General features: G+C 41.8%; 2 protein-coding genes across 2 annotated transcripts; one reads left to right on the forward strand and one right to left on the reverse strand.

Moving 5' to 3' along the window:
• The first annotated feature begins 245 nt into the window (after nt 1-245).
• Nucleotides 246-7,959, forward strand: LOC104458921 (serine incorporator 3-like). The gene is made up of 9 exons (XM_010075498.1): nt 246-418; nt 848-1,041; nt 2,787-2,866; nt 3,583-3,720; nt 4,572-4,741; nt 5,475-5,565; nt 5,963-6,140; nt 6,566-6,790; nt 7,533-7,959. The coding sequence occupies exons 1-9, from the start codon at nt 383-385 to the stop codon at nt 7,669-7,671; spliced, it is 1,251 nt and encodes a 416-aa protein (XP_010073800.1). The 5' UTR covers nt 246-382; the 3' UTR covers nt 7,672-7,959.
• A 4,250-nt stretch (nt 7,960-12,209) lies between these two features.
• Nucleotides 12,210-16,757, reverse strand: TTPAL (tocopherol (alpha) transfer protein-like). Its single transcript, XM_010075499.1, has 4 exons — nt 16,312-16,757; nt 15,410-15,603; nt 13,409-13,519; nt 12,210-12,650 (listed from the first exon to the last, which is right to left on the reverse strand). Exons 1-4 carry the CDS (start codon nt 16,748-16,750, stop codon nt 12,375-12,377), a joined length of 1,020 nt encoding a protein of 339 aa, XP_010073801.1. The 5' UTR covers nt 16,751-16,757; the 3' UTR covers nt 12,210-12,374.
• Nucleotides 16,758-17,517: the final 760 nt, after the last annotated feature.

Consider the following 17,517-nt stretch of genomic DNA (forward strand, 5'->3'; position numbering starts at 1 on the left):
TGTCCCTGCCAGCCCTGTGCGGCTGCGGGGCCCCGGGAGCAGGACCCGGGGCGATAGGGCGGATGGTCTGCGGGGGTTTCCAAACACGGTGTCAGTCAGAAATGTTGGTTAAACGGCTTATCGGTGTGGTCCGGCAGGGAGGGAGGGAGGGAAGTGTCCCTAGATGGGAGTCTGGGTTTTCCTCTCCTGGTGTCGCTGTATGTCCAGTGTCAGCTCCCAGGGGAGTGCCCTCACTGCCTCTGCCTCTGTCCTTCAGATTCCCTGTCTGTGCAGCGGTGCCTCCTGTTTACTGTGCCAGTGTTGTCCCAACAGCAAGAATTCAACAGTGACGCGTCTTATCTATGCCTTCCTCCTCCTCCTCAGTACTGTTCTCGCCTGCATTATGCTGGCACCAGGGATGGAAGAGCAGTTGAAGAAGGTATGGAGGGAAAGCTCTTTCGAACTGTGTGACAGTGACTATTGATTCTCTTTAGCTGGAGTGGGTTACATGAGAGACACAAACACCCAAATGTGCTTTGTCCCCTGAGTTAAGAGACTGCATGTACTGAACAGCTTCTAGCCAAAATAGCAAATTCAGCAGATGTACATTTTTAAGTACGTGCCTGGTCTCTGAAACCTGACCAGGCCTGGAGATGGCCTCCTGCTTTGGTATCTTAATCTTCCTGCATGTTTTTAGAGATGACATGGGGAAAGAAAGATGATAATAAGGCCTGTACAGGCCGGCTGAGCACAAGGTCTTTTGTTATCAGATCTACCAGAAGAGAACTGATTGAGAGCTATTAGAGTGCTGAAAGAGTATAATTGCAAATACAGACAAAAATTCACAACTAAATGTGTCTTTACTCAGATCCCTGGATTTTGTGATGATGGGCTTCATGCTCGGATACCGCATATGAATGGCTTTGTCAGCTGCGATGTGTTTGTTGGATACAGAGCTGTCTATCGCATCAGCTTTGCCATGGCAGTGTTCTTCTTTCTTCTCTCTCTGCTGATGATACAAGTGAAAACAAGTAAAGATCCCAGAGCCGCAGTGCACAATGGGTATGTGTGTGAGCCAGCTCTCTGGTCATCCAGCTTGTTTTCTCTCTTTCTCCTCAAGTTTCTTTGCTGAACGTATTGGCAAATTGTTTATGCATACATTGACGGCCTCGAGTTTCTTTTGAACTGAATGCAGAATAACACTTTAATTGCCTTAAAAGCTTCCTATTTTTGTTACATGTTCAACGTAGTGATAATGCTTTGAGGCTGGGTAACCGAAAGGGCGGTGCTCTGGGCACCCCTCTATGTTTCCACAGAGATGATAATTTCCGTTGTTTTATATCCCTTTCCTTGCACTGATTCTAGCCCTCATTGGGCCATTCACTAGGCCAGTCTGACTCTGTAATCCAGCAGAAACTGGTTTCTGATTCACTGATTTAACTGGCATAGTTCTGGGCTAGATGGCCAAATTATCTTAGAGTCATTTAATTTGAAAGGGGCTTTTGGAAATCATCTGATCCAACCCCCTGTTCAGAGCAGGACTAACATGGAGCAGGTTGTTTGGGATCTTGTCTAGTTGAGTTCTGAATGTGTCAAAGGATGGGGATGGTTTGACCTCTCTGGGAACTGGTACAATTTTTTGCAATATCTAATTATATTTTCTCTTTTTTCTAACTTGCATTCATTGCTGTCCTGGTTTCGGCTGGGCTAGAGCCAATTTTCTTTTTAGTAGCTAGAATAGCGCTGTGTTTTGGATTTGGTACAAGAAGAATGTTGATAATATATTGATGTTTTTAGTTGTTGCCAAGAAAACAAGGACTTTCCAACTTCCAACTTTCCCCTTCCAAGCTGGGAGGGAGCATAGCCAGAGCAATGGATCCAAATTGTCCAGTGGGATATTCCATATCGTACAACATCATACTCGGTATATTAATGAGGGTCTGCTGGGAAGTTCTCCCTCTCTCGCTTCTGGGACTGCAGTTTCAGGATTTTTTCTCCTCCGGGATCGCTAGCTGGGAATGGGCTGGGCCTTGGTCAGCGGGTGGTGAGCAGTTGCACTGTGTATCACTCGTTTGTATAATTTTTTTTATTATTATTGTCATTATTAATTTTATTCTTTTTCAATCATTAAATTGTTCTTATCTCAACCCATGAGTTCTTCTTACCTTTACCCCTCCAATTCTCTTCCCCATCCCCTGAGACTGGGGAGGGTGAGTGAGTGGCTGTGCAGCATTTGGCCGCTGGATGGGCTTAAACTGCAACAGTTGCCTCTTGTCCTTTCACTGTGCACCTGCAAGAAAAGTCTGGTTTTGTCATCTTTACATCTTTCTTTTGTTGAAAGGTATAGAGACGACAGGCAGTTGAAGACAGCAATTAGATCTCCCTTTTCCTTTCTCCACACTGAATAGAGCAGAGTTAGCCTTCCTCCCTGCGAGGATGAGCTACTGACTCACGTTCCGTTTACTGGAGCAGGAGCTCCTCTTTCAGCAAAGCTTTCTAGACAGTCAGCCCCCAGTCTGTCCTGTTGCACAGGGTTTTTCTGTTCCAGGTACAATGTTCTGTATTGGCCTTTGTTGAACTTTGAGGTTTCTGTCAGTCCATGTCTCCAATATATTGACTGTTGCTTCACCCGCTCACCTTGATTTAATGAACCTCTTTATCTGTAATCCCACTGAATACAACTTTTTTTTCTTTAAATTTCTGTGAGACATTCATCTATGTACAGCAACCTGCTTGCAGATCACATAAAACATGACTATTGTGTGCAGAATAAGACCAATATTTTCAACTTGTATCTTCTTTCAAAGGTTCTGGTTCTTCAAAGTAGCTGCCATTGTGGCTATCATGGTCGGTGCATTTTACATCCCTGAAGGGCCTTTCACAAGAGGTACAGTTAATACGTCATCATGGAATTCTGTTTAATAAACTGAAACCTTTTCACAGACTTACCAGGTTATAGCTGTGATAGTGAAAGTTAGCTTGTAGAAGACATGGATTCTGTCCTGCTTCATTTGTTCATCCAGTATTTTGGTGACCAACTGAAGTTATGGCAATAAGCAATGTCTTTTCAAGTGCATAGGTGTTGGGTATTAATAATTCTGTACTCCATGACACGATCGTTACTGGGCTGAGTCTTCTGACACTCTAGATTAGAGGCACCTCAGAACACAGACAAATGCTAAATGCTTCTCTAGAGTCTCTGGAAAAATCTGTGCAAGAAACTTTTATTGTCTGGCCACATCACAGGAACTTGAAAGGGTTGTTGATACTCAGAGAAATGTGGCGTGATGGTACTTGTGTGCACAGAGATGTCTTGTGTTGGATCTTGCTTTCATTCTGAAAACACATTGGGCTAAACATTCCCATGCTCAGCTTGACCAGTATAGATAGGCTGCACCCTTGAAATAGCTGGGACTCCTTGCATGCTTCTGCAGGATGGAGGCCAAAGTGATTAATAGCATCTGCGTTTCTAAATATAGTTTCAGATTTTTTCATTATTTGACTGCAGTATAATGAGGAGCTTTTTTTTTAAAAAAAAAAAATCTGGGTTAGCAAGCAAATGATGAAAGCTAACCCTCTTTATTTTTTTGCTCCCTTTTCTAGCTTGGTTTAGTATTGGTGTTTTTGGAGCCTTTTGCTTCATTCTTATCCAGTTGGTGCTGCTTGTGGACTTTGCTCACTCCTGGAATGAGAGCTGGGTTGAGAGAAAGGAGGAAGGAAATTCTAAATGTTGGTATGCAGGTAGGAATCTTAACCTGTAAAGGATTTGTTTCTGCTGGCCAGTACTCCAATAAATATCACTTACTTTTTAGCAGACATATCCTAGAATTAGACTCCACAGACTCAAGTCACTAATGTAAACATTTGGAATTAATAACTGCAGTGTTGCTGCCTTCTCATTAAATAAAATGCAAAATATTTTACGCTTGTGATTAGCAGATCTGACAGTCATAATAAACAACACTTGGGTAGTTTGCAGTACGAGTGCAGAGCTAGTAGCCTGGATCTCTTCAGCTCTGATGTTGATTTGCCCCTGCTGAGGTCCTCAGGTCAGTTGTGTCTGTGACAGTGGCTGCACAACAACACAAAGCATGCCTCAGCACGTGCTCCTGAGCTGACCGCTAATTACAAAGTGCTAATTGTTGTGGTTCTTTGCTCATAGCTATGAATGCTGCAACAGCATTTTGTAGCTTCTTATAAAGAACATAGCAGAATGGAAATGAAAATGGGTGGCCTCTAGCATAGAAGGGGGAATTCAGGGCTTGTAAATAGCCCATGAGAAGTGTGCAGAAAGCATTCGCCTTTCAACCCTGTGGCTTGACATCAGTTAAACCAATTAAACTGCTGCTGAAAGCAGGTCTTATTCCCCTGATGGCAGTGTTGGCTTTCCTCTGAGCTATGCTGCTTAGTGAGCCAAAGCAGAAATCTAGCCATACCTAATAAAAATGCGTTCTGCTAGTCTAGTTTTCTGAACCAGGCTTCCCAGTGAGGAAGAGGGACTGTCTCTTTACGGGGGTAGCTGGTCATTAAATTGCCTTAGATGTACTGTTAAACTACATGCGTATTGTAACAGTTATTTTTTTTCCCTCCAGCTCTGCTGTCCTGTACGTGCTTGTTTTATGGCTTGTCACTGGTTTTTGTTGTGCTCTTCTATGTTTTCTACACGAAGCCTGATGACTGTGCTGAGAACAAGTTCTTCATAAGCATTAATATGATCCTGTGCATTGCTGTCTCCATCGTTTCTATCCTTTCAAAAGTTCAGGTATTATTTTTCTCTGCTATTTTTTTCTGACATACAAAGCAGGGAGGTAAGAAAGATGCAGTACCAGTTCAGTCAGACATAAGAACTTTAAAATTTGGCTATCATAGCTATGCTAGCTAGGAACATTATAAAAAAAAAAAATCTTGCTCTGAAACCAATGCACTTCCTAGTGACATTTTCCTGAAGACAGGCCTTTTTTTGTTAGCGTTGTTTTGGCCTTTGTTGCCATGTGAGGCACTGTTGGGGTGATTTTAGTGGTGAAGGTTTTGGCAGAACAAAAAAACCCATCAGGGAAAAGCAAAATAAACTGGGAATTTATTGGCTTAATACTGTGGCTTTGAAATTATGGGTAAGCATGTTTAATATGAGAGGAAGCTTGCATGCTACTTGATTCTGAACTGGTATTGCTCAAATAAATCATATGCTAGATTTGTATCTACAGAACTGTTAAGCAAGTTGGGATTAACTCACCCATAACAGAGTCTTGGGCAAAGAAAAAACTGGATTTGATTTGCTTATTCCTGCCATGTTTGAGCTGCGCGCTCCATAAACTGTATTACTCTAAGGAGAGTTAATTCCAGTCTTTTAAACATAGAACAAAGCCCAATGCATTTCTAAAATGTAAAGTTTTTCATGCTCGTAATTGTTGAATCTGCGGCAGTGGGGTAAAACTATCCAGCTATAGGTAAAACTTGCCTTTTTGACCTTGGCTTGCGATTCTGTCTTTGAACAGGAACATCAGCCTCGCTCTGGCCTCCTCCAGTCCTCTGTGATCACACTCTACACCATGTATCTCACTTGGTCAGCCATGTCCAATGAGCCTGGTAAGCAACAAGCTGTCTTGTATAACATATTTTAGTGTGAAAGCAGAAGCTGTTGATGGGGCTTGTAGTTATTACAGATCACCATGTGGGGATTCTTGATGTGTCTAGAAAAAAATCCAGTGAGGCAGTAAAGCCAACTTTACTGAAACCATCAAATTGCCCCTTTCCAGAACTAAACTAGGGTATTTGTGAGGGGAAAGAAAACAGTGTCAGGGCATTCTGGTTTTATTTATTTATTACACCCTTGCCTAGCTTATGCCATTGCTGCCTCTGGGGAATTGAAGGCATCAGCAGTTAAAGGGAATGAAAAATTTTACAAGCTTTCATCTGTGATCTTTCCTTAGCTAAATGCTGTCAAAGCTCACCTCTCTTTAATCTGTCTTGAAATCCCTTGCAGAGCGAAACTGTAACCCAAGTTTGCTGAACATCATTACCCAGATAGCTACGCCCACAGTTGCTCCGGCAAATGCCACTTTTGTACCTGCTACTCCAGCTCCGCCCAAGTCTCTACAGTGGTGGGATGCCCAGAGTGTTGTTGGATTGGTTATCTTTGTCCTTTGCCTCTTGTATTCCAGGTAGGATCTGCACTGCTCGCAAATGAGAAACAGTAGGAATTGTCTGCCTTTTTTGTTCAAATCTGGATCTAGTGAAAAATGTACCTTCATTTATTTATGTCCAGCTGCCATCTCAGGCCCAAGCTCAAATATGGTTAATAACAGTGCATTCTGTTCTGTGGATGAGGACAGGCTGTATTACCCCAATTCAGATAACAGAACAAAAGGTGTTACAAGACCTGGATTAGGAATCCTGTCTAATTAGGTTAACTAAAGCTCGGATGAAAACATCTTTTTGAGGAGTTTCCTTGTGTTTCTAGATGGATTTAAAAAATATTATTTGCTAGTCCCAGCCATTCATTGTGGTCTGTTGCTTGCTTTATGAGCAAACATAGCTAACTGCAAAGGGAGTGTTTAACCATATCTATCTTTGCGTTACGCTGCAGCATTCGCTCTTCAAGTAACAGCCAGGTGAATAAGCTGATCCTGTCTGGGAGTGACAGTGCCATTCTGGAGGAGACTGTGGGAACAGGCAGCGGGGCTGCAGAGGAAGAAGTGCGCCATGTCATGGATAATGAGCAGGATGGTGTTCAGTACAGCTATGCCTTCTTTCACTTTATGCTCTTTCTTGCCTCTCTTTACATCATGATGACACTCACAAACTGGTACAGGTAAGAGCAAGACAGAAGGTGATGGGTTGTATGTGCCAGGCAGTGTTTCTAGGTGGACAGGAGACTCCTGCCCTATAGGCTACTCCTGCCAGGCTGGTTAATGTGCTGACCCTATGCCAGCTGCATTAGAGTTGTGCCTTCTCAGTTTTGTGTTGCTGAATTAAGATGTAAAAAGGCAAAATTGGCAGCTGTAGTCCTAGTGCATTGCTTCACAGCTGCAAGGGCAGAAACTGTGGTTACCATCCTTCAGATAGGCAAGCAGCAGGAGGCATACATATGAAATTGGCTTGAGGTGGCCTCCTGGAAGGTTTGTCAGAGGCCAGCCTAATGTTACTGGCTCTTCACCCTGGAAAAGATCTGCCAGGACAGCTGTACATGCCCCTTAAACAGCAGTATGTTTTCCTATATCTGTTGGGAGCATGTGGACACATCCTCTGCTGCAGCAGCGTGTAGCTGCTTTCCCCAACACTGCCATACTGTATAAATGACCAAAGACGCTTACAGAGCAGCAGCCATCAGGAATCTACTGTATGGCTCCAGTGAAAGGTTTCATTTAAGGATAGCACATCAACACATGCAACCAGGAAATTGCTGGTGTAGTTGTCTAACCATACTCCTCCCACAAAGGCTCTTGTATTGGAGGGTCCCAAATGATTGTCCTAACTTCAGATTCTTATGAGAGGGAGCAAGGAATAGTGGAAGGTGCCTGCTGTATCTATTAATTGACTTCTTTACTTTTTAGCCCTGATGCAGATTTTAAAACAATGACAAGTAAGTGGCCAGCCGTGTGGGTGAAGATAACCTCCAGCTGGATTTGTCTTCTACTCTATCTTTGGACCCTCGTGGCTCCTCTTGTCCTTACTAACAGGGACTTCAGTTAAAGTGCTGCACCTGTCTGAGCTTACAAAAGTGGGGAATTTTTTGCTGCAAGCCAAAATGTTTCTGTATTGCTTTAGTTAAACTGTTCATGTTACCGTTTTGTATGTTAATATTAACATACGGATGGACAGAAAGTTATGTATTGCATAATGCTTGTTCCAGGATCAACACTGTTACCAGTTATCTTTCTATTTTAACCTTCTGTTATGGTTGTCTTATTACTGCATTTTTAAAATTCACTACAGCTGTGCTGTCAAAGCACAAAAAAAAATCTGTTCTGTCCAGTAGCCACAACCTTTCTATTGAATAGAAGTAACATTTGGCTAAATATGAAGTAATATATTTTAAAGAACAATTATATTCAGCATAATGCACTAGTATGCTAATGCTTCAGTTCCTGGAAGTGTAAGCCATGCTGCTTGATCTCTACATTCCACTGCAAAAGTTTATTTAAATTTATATTTACCTTCCTGTGTTATTCCTCACCAAAAGAACAGAACTTTAAGCTTGAAAAACTGGTTAACTCTTAATTTCTTTTAAGAACAAACTTTCCCTTTTTAAGAGGGAACTTCTATGGTAACTTCTTTTTTAGTCTGTTTGCCAAATATTGAGTGGTAAGTGTATGACTAGCTTAAACAGCTTTTTATGGTGGAAAAATAGAGCTTCTATTTGATTTCACTTGTCTAATATGCTTATAAAAAATAATGTACCTGAAATTATGATTATTGGCACTAAGGCTTTTGCACTGTAAAACTCATTTGAATAAAGCGGACTAACTACTGAAACTGTTCCAGTGCTCTGCTGAGAAGTGTTAAGAAGCTGCAGTTATTCTCCAATGCAAAATACTACATATGATGATTATAATGCTAATTAGCTGCTGCACTGTCCAGTGGGATGTGACTGGATGTTTCCTCCATGCCACAAATGGTGAGTCACAATATATTTCTTTTATACAAACAGCACCTTCCATGTGATTCTCCTGTTCCTTGAAGTTGTTCAGGTATAGTTGTTCAAGTAAAATTTAGTTCTGCAGTAGGAGGCAACACATTTTTCTAACACAATCCTGTGGCAATTATATTTACTTGCAACTGTGTGTTCAGGATGGAACTAAAGTATTGGTTGCTATTGACTTTTGCAATAAAATACCCCAAGATGAGACAAGGCGAACATATTTAAAATATCAAACTAGCAGTTGTTACAATGTGTTTAATCACCCAGTCATGCATCATAAAATTACACATTTTGACCACTCCATTTTATAAAATGCAATATAAAAATAAATTTTGTCAAAATAAGATGTACACTTAACCACCCAACACCTCTAGGCGCACATACAACAGAAGGCAAAATTATTGGTTGGAATGACACTATGATTAACTCATGCCAAAGTAAGATTTAACAAAAAAAACCAAAAAAAAAACCAAACTTCACCCAGTTCCTGAAAATACCGCAGGGTTTGTAACACCCATTTGCAAGAGTATAAATTCAAGTACTTTTATGTACAGTATGCAGCTACCTTTTGTCCCACTTAATGCCAAAAGCCATGGATGGCTGCCCAGTGCAGTTCAAGTATCTTTCCTTATTATGTGTTGGATTTGGCAGGGATGGCTTATGTACTGGGCAAGGCATATAACCTCTGGAAAAAAAAGTTATTTGAAGTGGAAAAAAAGAACAGGTCAGTTTTAGTGCTGTGAAAACCAAAAAACCCACCCCCCTAACCCATAAGCTTTTCCTATCTAGTCTCTTAACTTGTAGATAAAGAGACTCTATACTTAAAAGAAGTGTTTATTTTCCAAATGCCAACATGAGAAATTTTGGGAATGGACTTCTCTGCTAGTAAGTGCTAAAGCTGAAAGAGCATTCTTAGCTCAGTACTCGGGCACATGTAAGACAGAGCTGTGCTTTCTATTTGCACTGGTTGCAAACCTAAAAAAGGGTAGAGATACAGCTCAATAAAGTTGCAACTCTGAGTTCTAAAGCCAAGAAAGAGCAAATTAGAAGTAACTAGTCAGATGCTTGACAAAAGTAAGCCTAGCTTGATTCAAGCATCCTGACATTAACTGCCCTGCAGCCAGCTTTAAGAAAAAGTAGTTCTGGAGGCATAACACAGGCTAGTTTCAGCATTGATAATGTAGCCTTATCTGTTATGTTTAACTCATATGCTTTATTCCTAGTTTCTCTGTGAGCAGAGGAGAAAAGGGGAGGGAGAGATGGATCCAGTTTGCCTACTATTTAAGGCATGCAAGAGAATATAAAAGCCTGAAAAAGGGTTTGGTGTCTGTAGAGATTCCTCAGCCTTCTGCTGAACAGCACTGGTTTGTTGTGTTTTTTTTTCTGAAGGACACTAAAATGAATTTTCAATATTCAACCTCCCTCTCTAGTAGTTACATAAGTGGATCAAAGTAACTGTTCTTACAGGTTAACTGTCAAAATACCCCTACTTCAAACCCTGCAGCACAATTAAGGACAGAGTATCAAATACCAGTCATGCCTTCACCTCTAGGAAAAATGGTCCATCCTCCAATTTTTTTTAATTGTATATTGTGGCTGGAATTAAGAGGCACTAAAACAACATAAATACCACTCTGCCTTCTGGCAGTTAAACAGCATGGGCAGCCACTTACCACTTGCTAGGTGGCACAAAGAACTGAATTAATCTCTGCAAAACATGCATCACATTCTTGTCAGAAAGGAGGAGGAGGTGGTTACCAGTACTCTTAGCTTATTTTAAGTAGATGAAAATGGTAGGGGTTTTTTCCTGCACTAAAGGTAATAGCTGTTAAAGAGAAGTAAGAATTGACTTACAACGGTAGGAAAAAATGGATGCTTTCAGGGAGGAAAATTAATCTCTTCCCACCTTTATTCTAAAACAGCTCAAGTGGCGAGTTCCCTGCTCCCACAAATTCTGAAGTACCACCCAGAAAAAAGCTTCATGACTTATTCCTTTTCAAAACCCAGTCTCCTTTTATAATGCTTGGATGACGGGTATGGCATTTGCTACCCCTTAGTTCCAGGATGAGGTCTGCTGCCAGATCAAGAAGTCAGAGTGGTTGAGGAGTCTCTTTTTGGCAGTGCAGTCATGCTGTAGAGGGACTGAGAAGACAGACATTCAAAACAGAGTTTGGCACTTTGAAAAATGGATGTCTGAAATCCTCAAGATGCTTCAGTTTTATATTTACAGAAACATAACTGGTAACTATAATCACACTTGGCACTAAATAAAGATTTCACCCAGAGAAAGTGCTCTAGAGATAAGTCTCCAATTAGAAGGGATGTTCTTCTTCACCAAAGAGTGAAATATTTCCCCTTGAAGTAACAGGGTGTGCTTTCCTGGTCCTAGGGAGGTTTCCCATCTCCACACTATTAATAGTGCAGAAAGACGTGCAAAGAGTCTGAGAGTTAAGTTCTAATTCAAAACCATTAAACAGATTGAACTTAAGGAGTGGGAACAGCTTATTTAGACATAGGTATCTTACCCTGATTTGACATGGGAGTCTTAGTTCTGTCTCTAGACAAAGACCTAGAAGCACAGGCATACAAGCTATGGGTAAATATTACAGAGATTATTAAAGTCTAACTTCTTACAGGAACATGACAACCAAAGACAAAAAGAAGTCAACAAAGTTGAAAACAAAGTTGTAACATTTCACAAAAGAGCTGACAAGCACAGTGAACAAAATGCTACAATACCAGGAAATTTAAGAATGTGCTTTCAAATAGCCTGTCTGTACTTGGTTTCACAGACTTAAATTCTGCCCAAAGTAACAAGCTAAAGCAGCACCTTGCTGTCTTACATTGACGTATTGCCTTCTATACCTCATATGCCAACTGCTACAAAGCCTCCTTACCAATTCTATGTGTGGGTTACTTACCCAATTCCTCATCATGACTGAAGAAAACAACAACTGATGATGTGGGAAAGTGGCTGACAGCGCTTTTTCTTATTTGGTCCTGAACCTTGTTATTTGAAGCTGTATCTAATCAGAAGCCTTGGTATGCAATCTGAAAAACTTGTTTTCTGAAAATGAAGATTGCATCTGTTTATAATAAGCGTTGGCATAGATGTTCTAGTCGTTAATCCACCAGTTAGTTCTTCCTGCTGTGAGGAAGTTTCAGAGACAATCTCCGTAATGGTTATTCATGGATAAGAAAGTTTTGCACTGTATTAATTTGAGCCAAATATTCATGGAGATATTACAGAAATGCCAAGTCACAGTCTGAACCAACTGTCAAGTTAGACTTTCATGTTTTTACACAACCTTCACGGGCAGAACTACATTTTGCAGGGTTCAAAAGCAATTACCTTGTCTTGCATTACTGGTGTTTTCAGAAGGGGAAGGGAATGGATGGTCACAAAGCCAGTAAATCATTGTTGTCACTTGGGCAGGGAGGGGATAAGAAACTATCAAGCTTACCATCCTGCAATATATATTTTTTTTAACATTAGAAAGAGTAGGCCAGTTTGCATCATTCACACAGAGGGTTGTGAGCCTCAAGTATTCTACATAACCTGTGCTCTTTGCCTTTATCCTCCCTGAACTCTGCCCTGCCCCGTTGTGCCCTCTTCAGCTTCCTTTGGTTCCACAGTGTAAAGTGCCCCAGCAGTCTGGTCCTAAACTGCAGGTTTAAGAGTAAGGCAGAGTTCACAACATCACCTATCAGAAAAGATCTTAACTGTGCTAAAAAGCTTCCTTTCACTGTTTTTCTAATAACAATAATAAAGTTGAGGTTTCATGCCTCGCAGAGAATCATCACATTGCTTTTCATCAGCATCCCCACTCACTAGTATGTCATGGGGTGAGCTGTCACATGGGAGATCCAGCTGTGAGAAATCATGCAGAAAGTCCTCTTCAGAGGCTAGCAGCAGCTCATTCCATGCTGAGATGTCCAGCTTCCCTGAAGTACCACCATACTCTTCAGGAAGGATCACTGGAGGGATGTTTTGATGAAGGGAATTCAGGTCACAGCCATGAAGAAAAAACTAAAGCAGAAAGCAAAAGACAGCTTAAATAGTGCATATCAAACACTTGACAGCAAATTACTGCAACAGGCAGCTAACAAGCTTATTTTGAGTTAAAGAGCAAATTTTAGAAGTGATGTTTTTATGGGCAAGTGGCAGCATACAGCATTGGGCAGGTACAGTTAGACACGCTCGTGAGAGAAGTCTTGAGACAATCCAAGTCCAGTGCAGCTTAAATCCCAGCAGGAGAGACTTGACATTGGCTAGTCTGTGCAGAGGTTCCAAATTCAGCTTGTCACCATGTTTGTTCATGGGATTGGAACATGGCTTCATGGCTTATCCTTGTGAAAAAAAGCATCATCTTTTGCAACTACATCCAGTCCTATGGCGAGAATACCAGTGCCATGCAGGATGCTTGCGTAAGGGAGAAGAGCAAGGAAGGGGCAACACAGATTTTCTGTGACACCACCTCATAAAGCAAGTGTTACTTGCCAAGATAATCCAAACCCAGGGATGGAATTAATGTCCTGAATACATGGTGTATGTACTAAAGATTCATATTAATGTTATACCAATATTAAGTTCCTCAAAGCTTCTCTGTTGTGAAGAATTTTCCCAACATGCATATTTTAAAAATTAAAGCAGAAAAGACCAGTTAGATCAACTAAGTGGCACCAACATTTTTCTACCTGTGAGGTTTCTCAATGGTTGTACTTGCAGTGGCCAAGCAAGGAACTTACAAGCATTAGTATTAACGTTAAAATGACATAAATCCTTACCCGGTTTGCTATCTTTTCCTTCAGGAAAGGCTTGATGATTGCAAAAATGCCTTTGAATATACGAGGCTCATTTATTATGTTAACAGCTTTTATTCGAATGGGGAATCCATCCTGAAGGGTAAAGGAGATTTTTATAATGCAGTTTAAAAAACATTTGCCAGCTTCCTCTTTCTAAAATCTCCTGAGACTGACTGCCAGCACCATCCCCTGTCTCCCAAACTTGCATCTGAGGTACCAACATAAACTAATACAGCAACAGAAACACACCTTCTAACAGGGAAATAGTCTTAGGATGAGATCCACAGGCATAAAAATAAAGTCAAGAGACAAGAATTTGCATTGAGAAATACATTGCTGTCAGTAAGTCTTCCATTTCTTGTGTTGTTCTTCATCTCCCCTGACAAAGACACTTCGGTAATTAGTATCCTTCAGTATTCCCAACGCTGATAAGGATGCAGTCACAAAGTGATGACCCTAGCTTCTGGGGAGTGCACCATGCTTGCAGCCAGAGCAGGCTGGGTCTAGTGGTGTTACCAACTACGAGATTTGGTGGCCAAGATACTCTAAAATGTGTTTTTATGCAAGGAAGAAATCTAATATCACTATTTTTCTGCCACTTCAACTATTCTGTCATGGTAACTGCAAAAGACAAACCAGCTCTGCTGCCAACAGAACACACTGTGCATCCTATACAAGACAGTTTAAAACAACAGAGAGTTACGGGATTTCTGCTGGAGAAATTTATTTGAAGAAACATTTTTCCAAGGCAAAAGCTCCTGATCAGCAATTATGGTCTCATGTGGCACAGGGAAGTTGGTTTCCCTTATAACCAGCTGTACACGTACAAAGCAAGCAGTTAATGCTTGCAGTGAAAAGCAGATAACGTGCACTGCAGTATTTTTCTCCATATGAGGGTCAGTGAATTAGCTCATCTTTAAAAGAGATGTAGCTCAGGAAGTTCGATGCAACACGGTTGTATACCACCCATACCTTTATGTCCTTCACCAAGTTCAGCTGGTTTTTTTGTGGATTGTTTCCACTAATAGCAGCAGGGCACTCATCACTTGATTTGTGCAAATTAAATGTGGGCTCAGACAGTTAAATGACACATATTTAGATCATCATTTAAAGGAGCGAGTTCTTATATAGGCATTCATAAACTCACTAGTCTCATTTCCTTAAACTCCCCCATTCCCTCTATACTTTCTTATTCCCCTACAGATACAACAAAGAACATAAGCAGCTCAGGACAGAATAAAATTAATGAGGGAATGAACCCCTTCAAGAGAAGTTTTCCCCATCTCATTCCTCCAGATAGTATGGTAGAACAAGTAAGATCATCAGACCTTCCTGCCACTTCAGACAGATTACTCCTCACTCCTTTCACCTTCCTATTTTGTACAACTCCACTTGTGCTTATGCCCTTGCTCTAACTTGCTCTCCATCATCCTCCTTCCAAACATCTACTTGGACGTCCTTTTTATTACTGTCTCTTTTGCTGCCCTCTATACTGAAGAAGTCTCTCTTCCTTCAGGGAGTGGATGGAAATCCTCAAATCACACCCATTCAAAAGTCCTCTCTGTAAGATTTTTGCAGCAGTACTTGAACTTGCACTTGCCCAGTGGTCAGCTCCATCTCAGCTGACAGGTACCATTCAAATACCAAGCCATTCCTCAGCATTCAGGCAAAATGGTGTCTTCTCTCTAACTGTAATTCACTGCTCTTGCTCTTCCTTACCACTAGCTAGCAGAACTATTTTTTCTGTTCCAATTCAAACTTTGCATTTCTAATGCAAATGTAGTTTTAGGGATGCAAAAGTCAAAAAAAAGGGCAAGTGAGGCAAGTTGGCAAGGGTCTGAGAAACTGGCTGGGCAGAAACATGTTTTAACTCTGCTAGTAAAAGCCCAGATGCTTAAGTTTCTGGTGACACAGTCTAAACTCTAGACACAGAAGCAGTCATTACAATGCACAAGCTTATTTTCCCACCAGTTCAGGTCTTACCTGAAGAATTCCAATCACTTTTTTGGCTACAAAAGGACCAAAATGAGACGCCTTAGATAAGCTGACTCCTTTGTAGTCTGCCAGGATTACAATTCCATTCACCTGGGTCTCTTCGGACTGAATGAGTTTTTCTAACGTTAAGTATATGGCACGAATGTTCTCAGTAATCGGATAATTACTGGGTGTCCATCTGTCTGAGGTTACAAGACATGGATGGTAAGTTGGAGAGTAAATATAAGCTAACAATACACATTCCAAAACCTGATTTTCTATTTTCCTGGACTCTTAAAAATTAATAGCCACAGTTCTAGTTCAGAGCAGCCTTTCTTAAGCAAGAGATAAATGGCAACTCATGTTTACTTCAAGGAGCAAAGGCAATGGTTTTAAGAACCCCCTTCTCCACCCAGCACAGCTTATTAGAAGCAGTTTCAGCTCAGAAAGAAAGCAGGTAAATGGAAAGGAGGAGAATGAATGAAGACAAATTTACAGCAAGCCTGGCAGCACCAAAAGCACACAGGAGGCTCCAGTCGTTTACATGGGAGTCAAAGTCACAGGCTCCTCTCTCCGCTTATTGTCAAAGCAAATTACAAGCTTCTAAGCATAGGCCAGCAGCCCTGTTTCAATTTGAGTTACAACACATTAATTTTCCTTGAATCGCCTGATATTTCATCAACCCTCCTCACTGCATTTTTGTTCTGACATAACTGCAGTTATTGCTGACACAGGAAAAGGAACTGGCGTAACACTGGCCAACAACAAATGTGTCCCTTCACAAGTTAGCTTTTCACATTTCAAAGAGAACCCACATACTCAGAGTAACCAGTGTTCACGGGACAGCACGAAACAGATTTTTGGCTCAGACACACCATTAAGTCTGAGAACAAAGACATTCATTTCAATACCTGGACGGATGCAGACGACATGGCGTCCCTCTGGGTCCAAACAAGGCAGCACAGTGACAAAACCAGACTCTAGGACAGGCTTTATTGCAGATGGCTTCAAATTATTGAAGACCTCAGGCCAGCTCCTCCTACAGGTGTGGTAGTTCACCAGAAGCTGAAGTGCACGATCGTAATCAAATTTCCTGGCTCTGAGGAATCTTAGCAAAAAAGCATCGTCCAGGCAGGTCCCCAGGGAGGGATAGTCTTTGCACACCATATCTCGGAGTGCTTGCACGTCACGGAGCCTCCATTCAGGTTTCTCTTGGAGCTCTTCCCGGGCTTTGATAATGAGATCAGGAGACAGCGAGCAAACATACTTTGGCCGATCTGGCAAGAACTCGTTGTCCGATGGAGATCCCGCTGATGGACTTGTCCTGGTGCAATCACTGTCTCCTGACATAATGTGGCAGGAATCTGTCAAAAACCAAGGGCTACACATGACAAACAATCCCACGGAATAACAAGCATCTTTATTATTCACACCTTTGTTATGTCCTATATCTGTCGATTGCCCCGCTGATGAGACTGCCCTTGCAAGAACCGGCACTACAGCCAGAAGTACAGTTTCTGGGAGTTTTCATTAACTTCTCTGGCAAACACGTGCATCAATCGCCATTCTGTCCATGTGAACATTTTGAGCAATTCAGGAGGAGCAGCATTCAGGAATATCAGAAATGGCTGCAGTTCACAGACTGGATAAGCAGGTGAGAAAATCAGACTCTTACGCCAGCACCGGAGGAGTATTAAGGTAGGCTTAATCTAGCTTTCAGTATGCTGCCAGTATTTCTGAACTGGGAGCTGAATTTCCAAATCCAGTAGCAAGTGGCTAGAGATGAGTGAAACATTATAAAGTTACGAGGCCAGCATTCTTTCTGTGGCTTGCCCTGGGACTGGAAGGGAAGAATATGCCTTTTTTTCCTGAGCTACTCCTCGGAGTCACTCACAGCCCACTATACCACTCTCGGGTGTCACACAGAATCCCGCCCGTCCCCATGTAGCCAGTGTCCCTCTGACAGCTCCATCGCTCATTCCCACCACATCTTCCCCCGTTCCTCGGAGGAGACCCGGGATCACTCCCAGGGACGTGTTTCACCTCGTTACAGCCCCGGCTTCGCAGGACAGGCACAGGAGCTGCCAACAGGGAGCAGCGCTCCCTCCCCACCCTCC

Source organism: Pterocles gutturalis, unplaced genomic scaffold, assembly GCF_000699245.1.
Source record: "Pterocles gutturalis isolate BGI_N339 unplaced genomic scaffold, ASM69924v1 Scaffold30512, whole genome shotgun sequence".
Lineage (NCBI taxonomy): Eukaryota > Metazoa > Chordata > Aves > Pterocliformes > Pteroclidae > Pterocles > Pterocles gutturalis.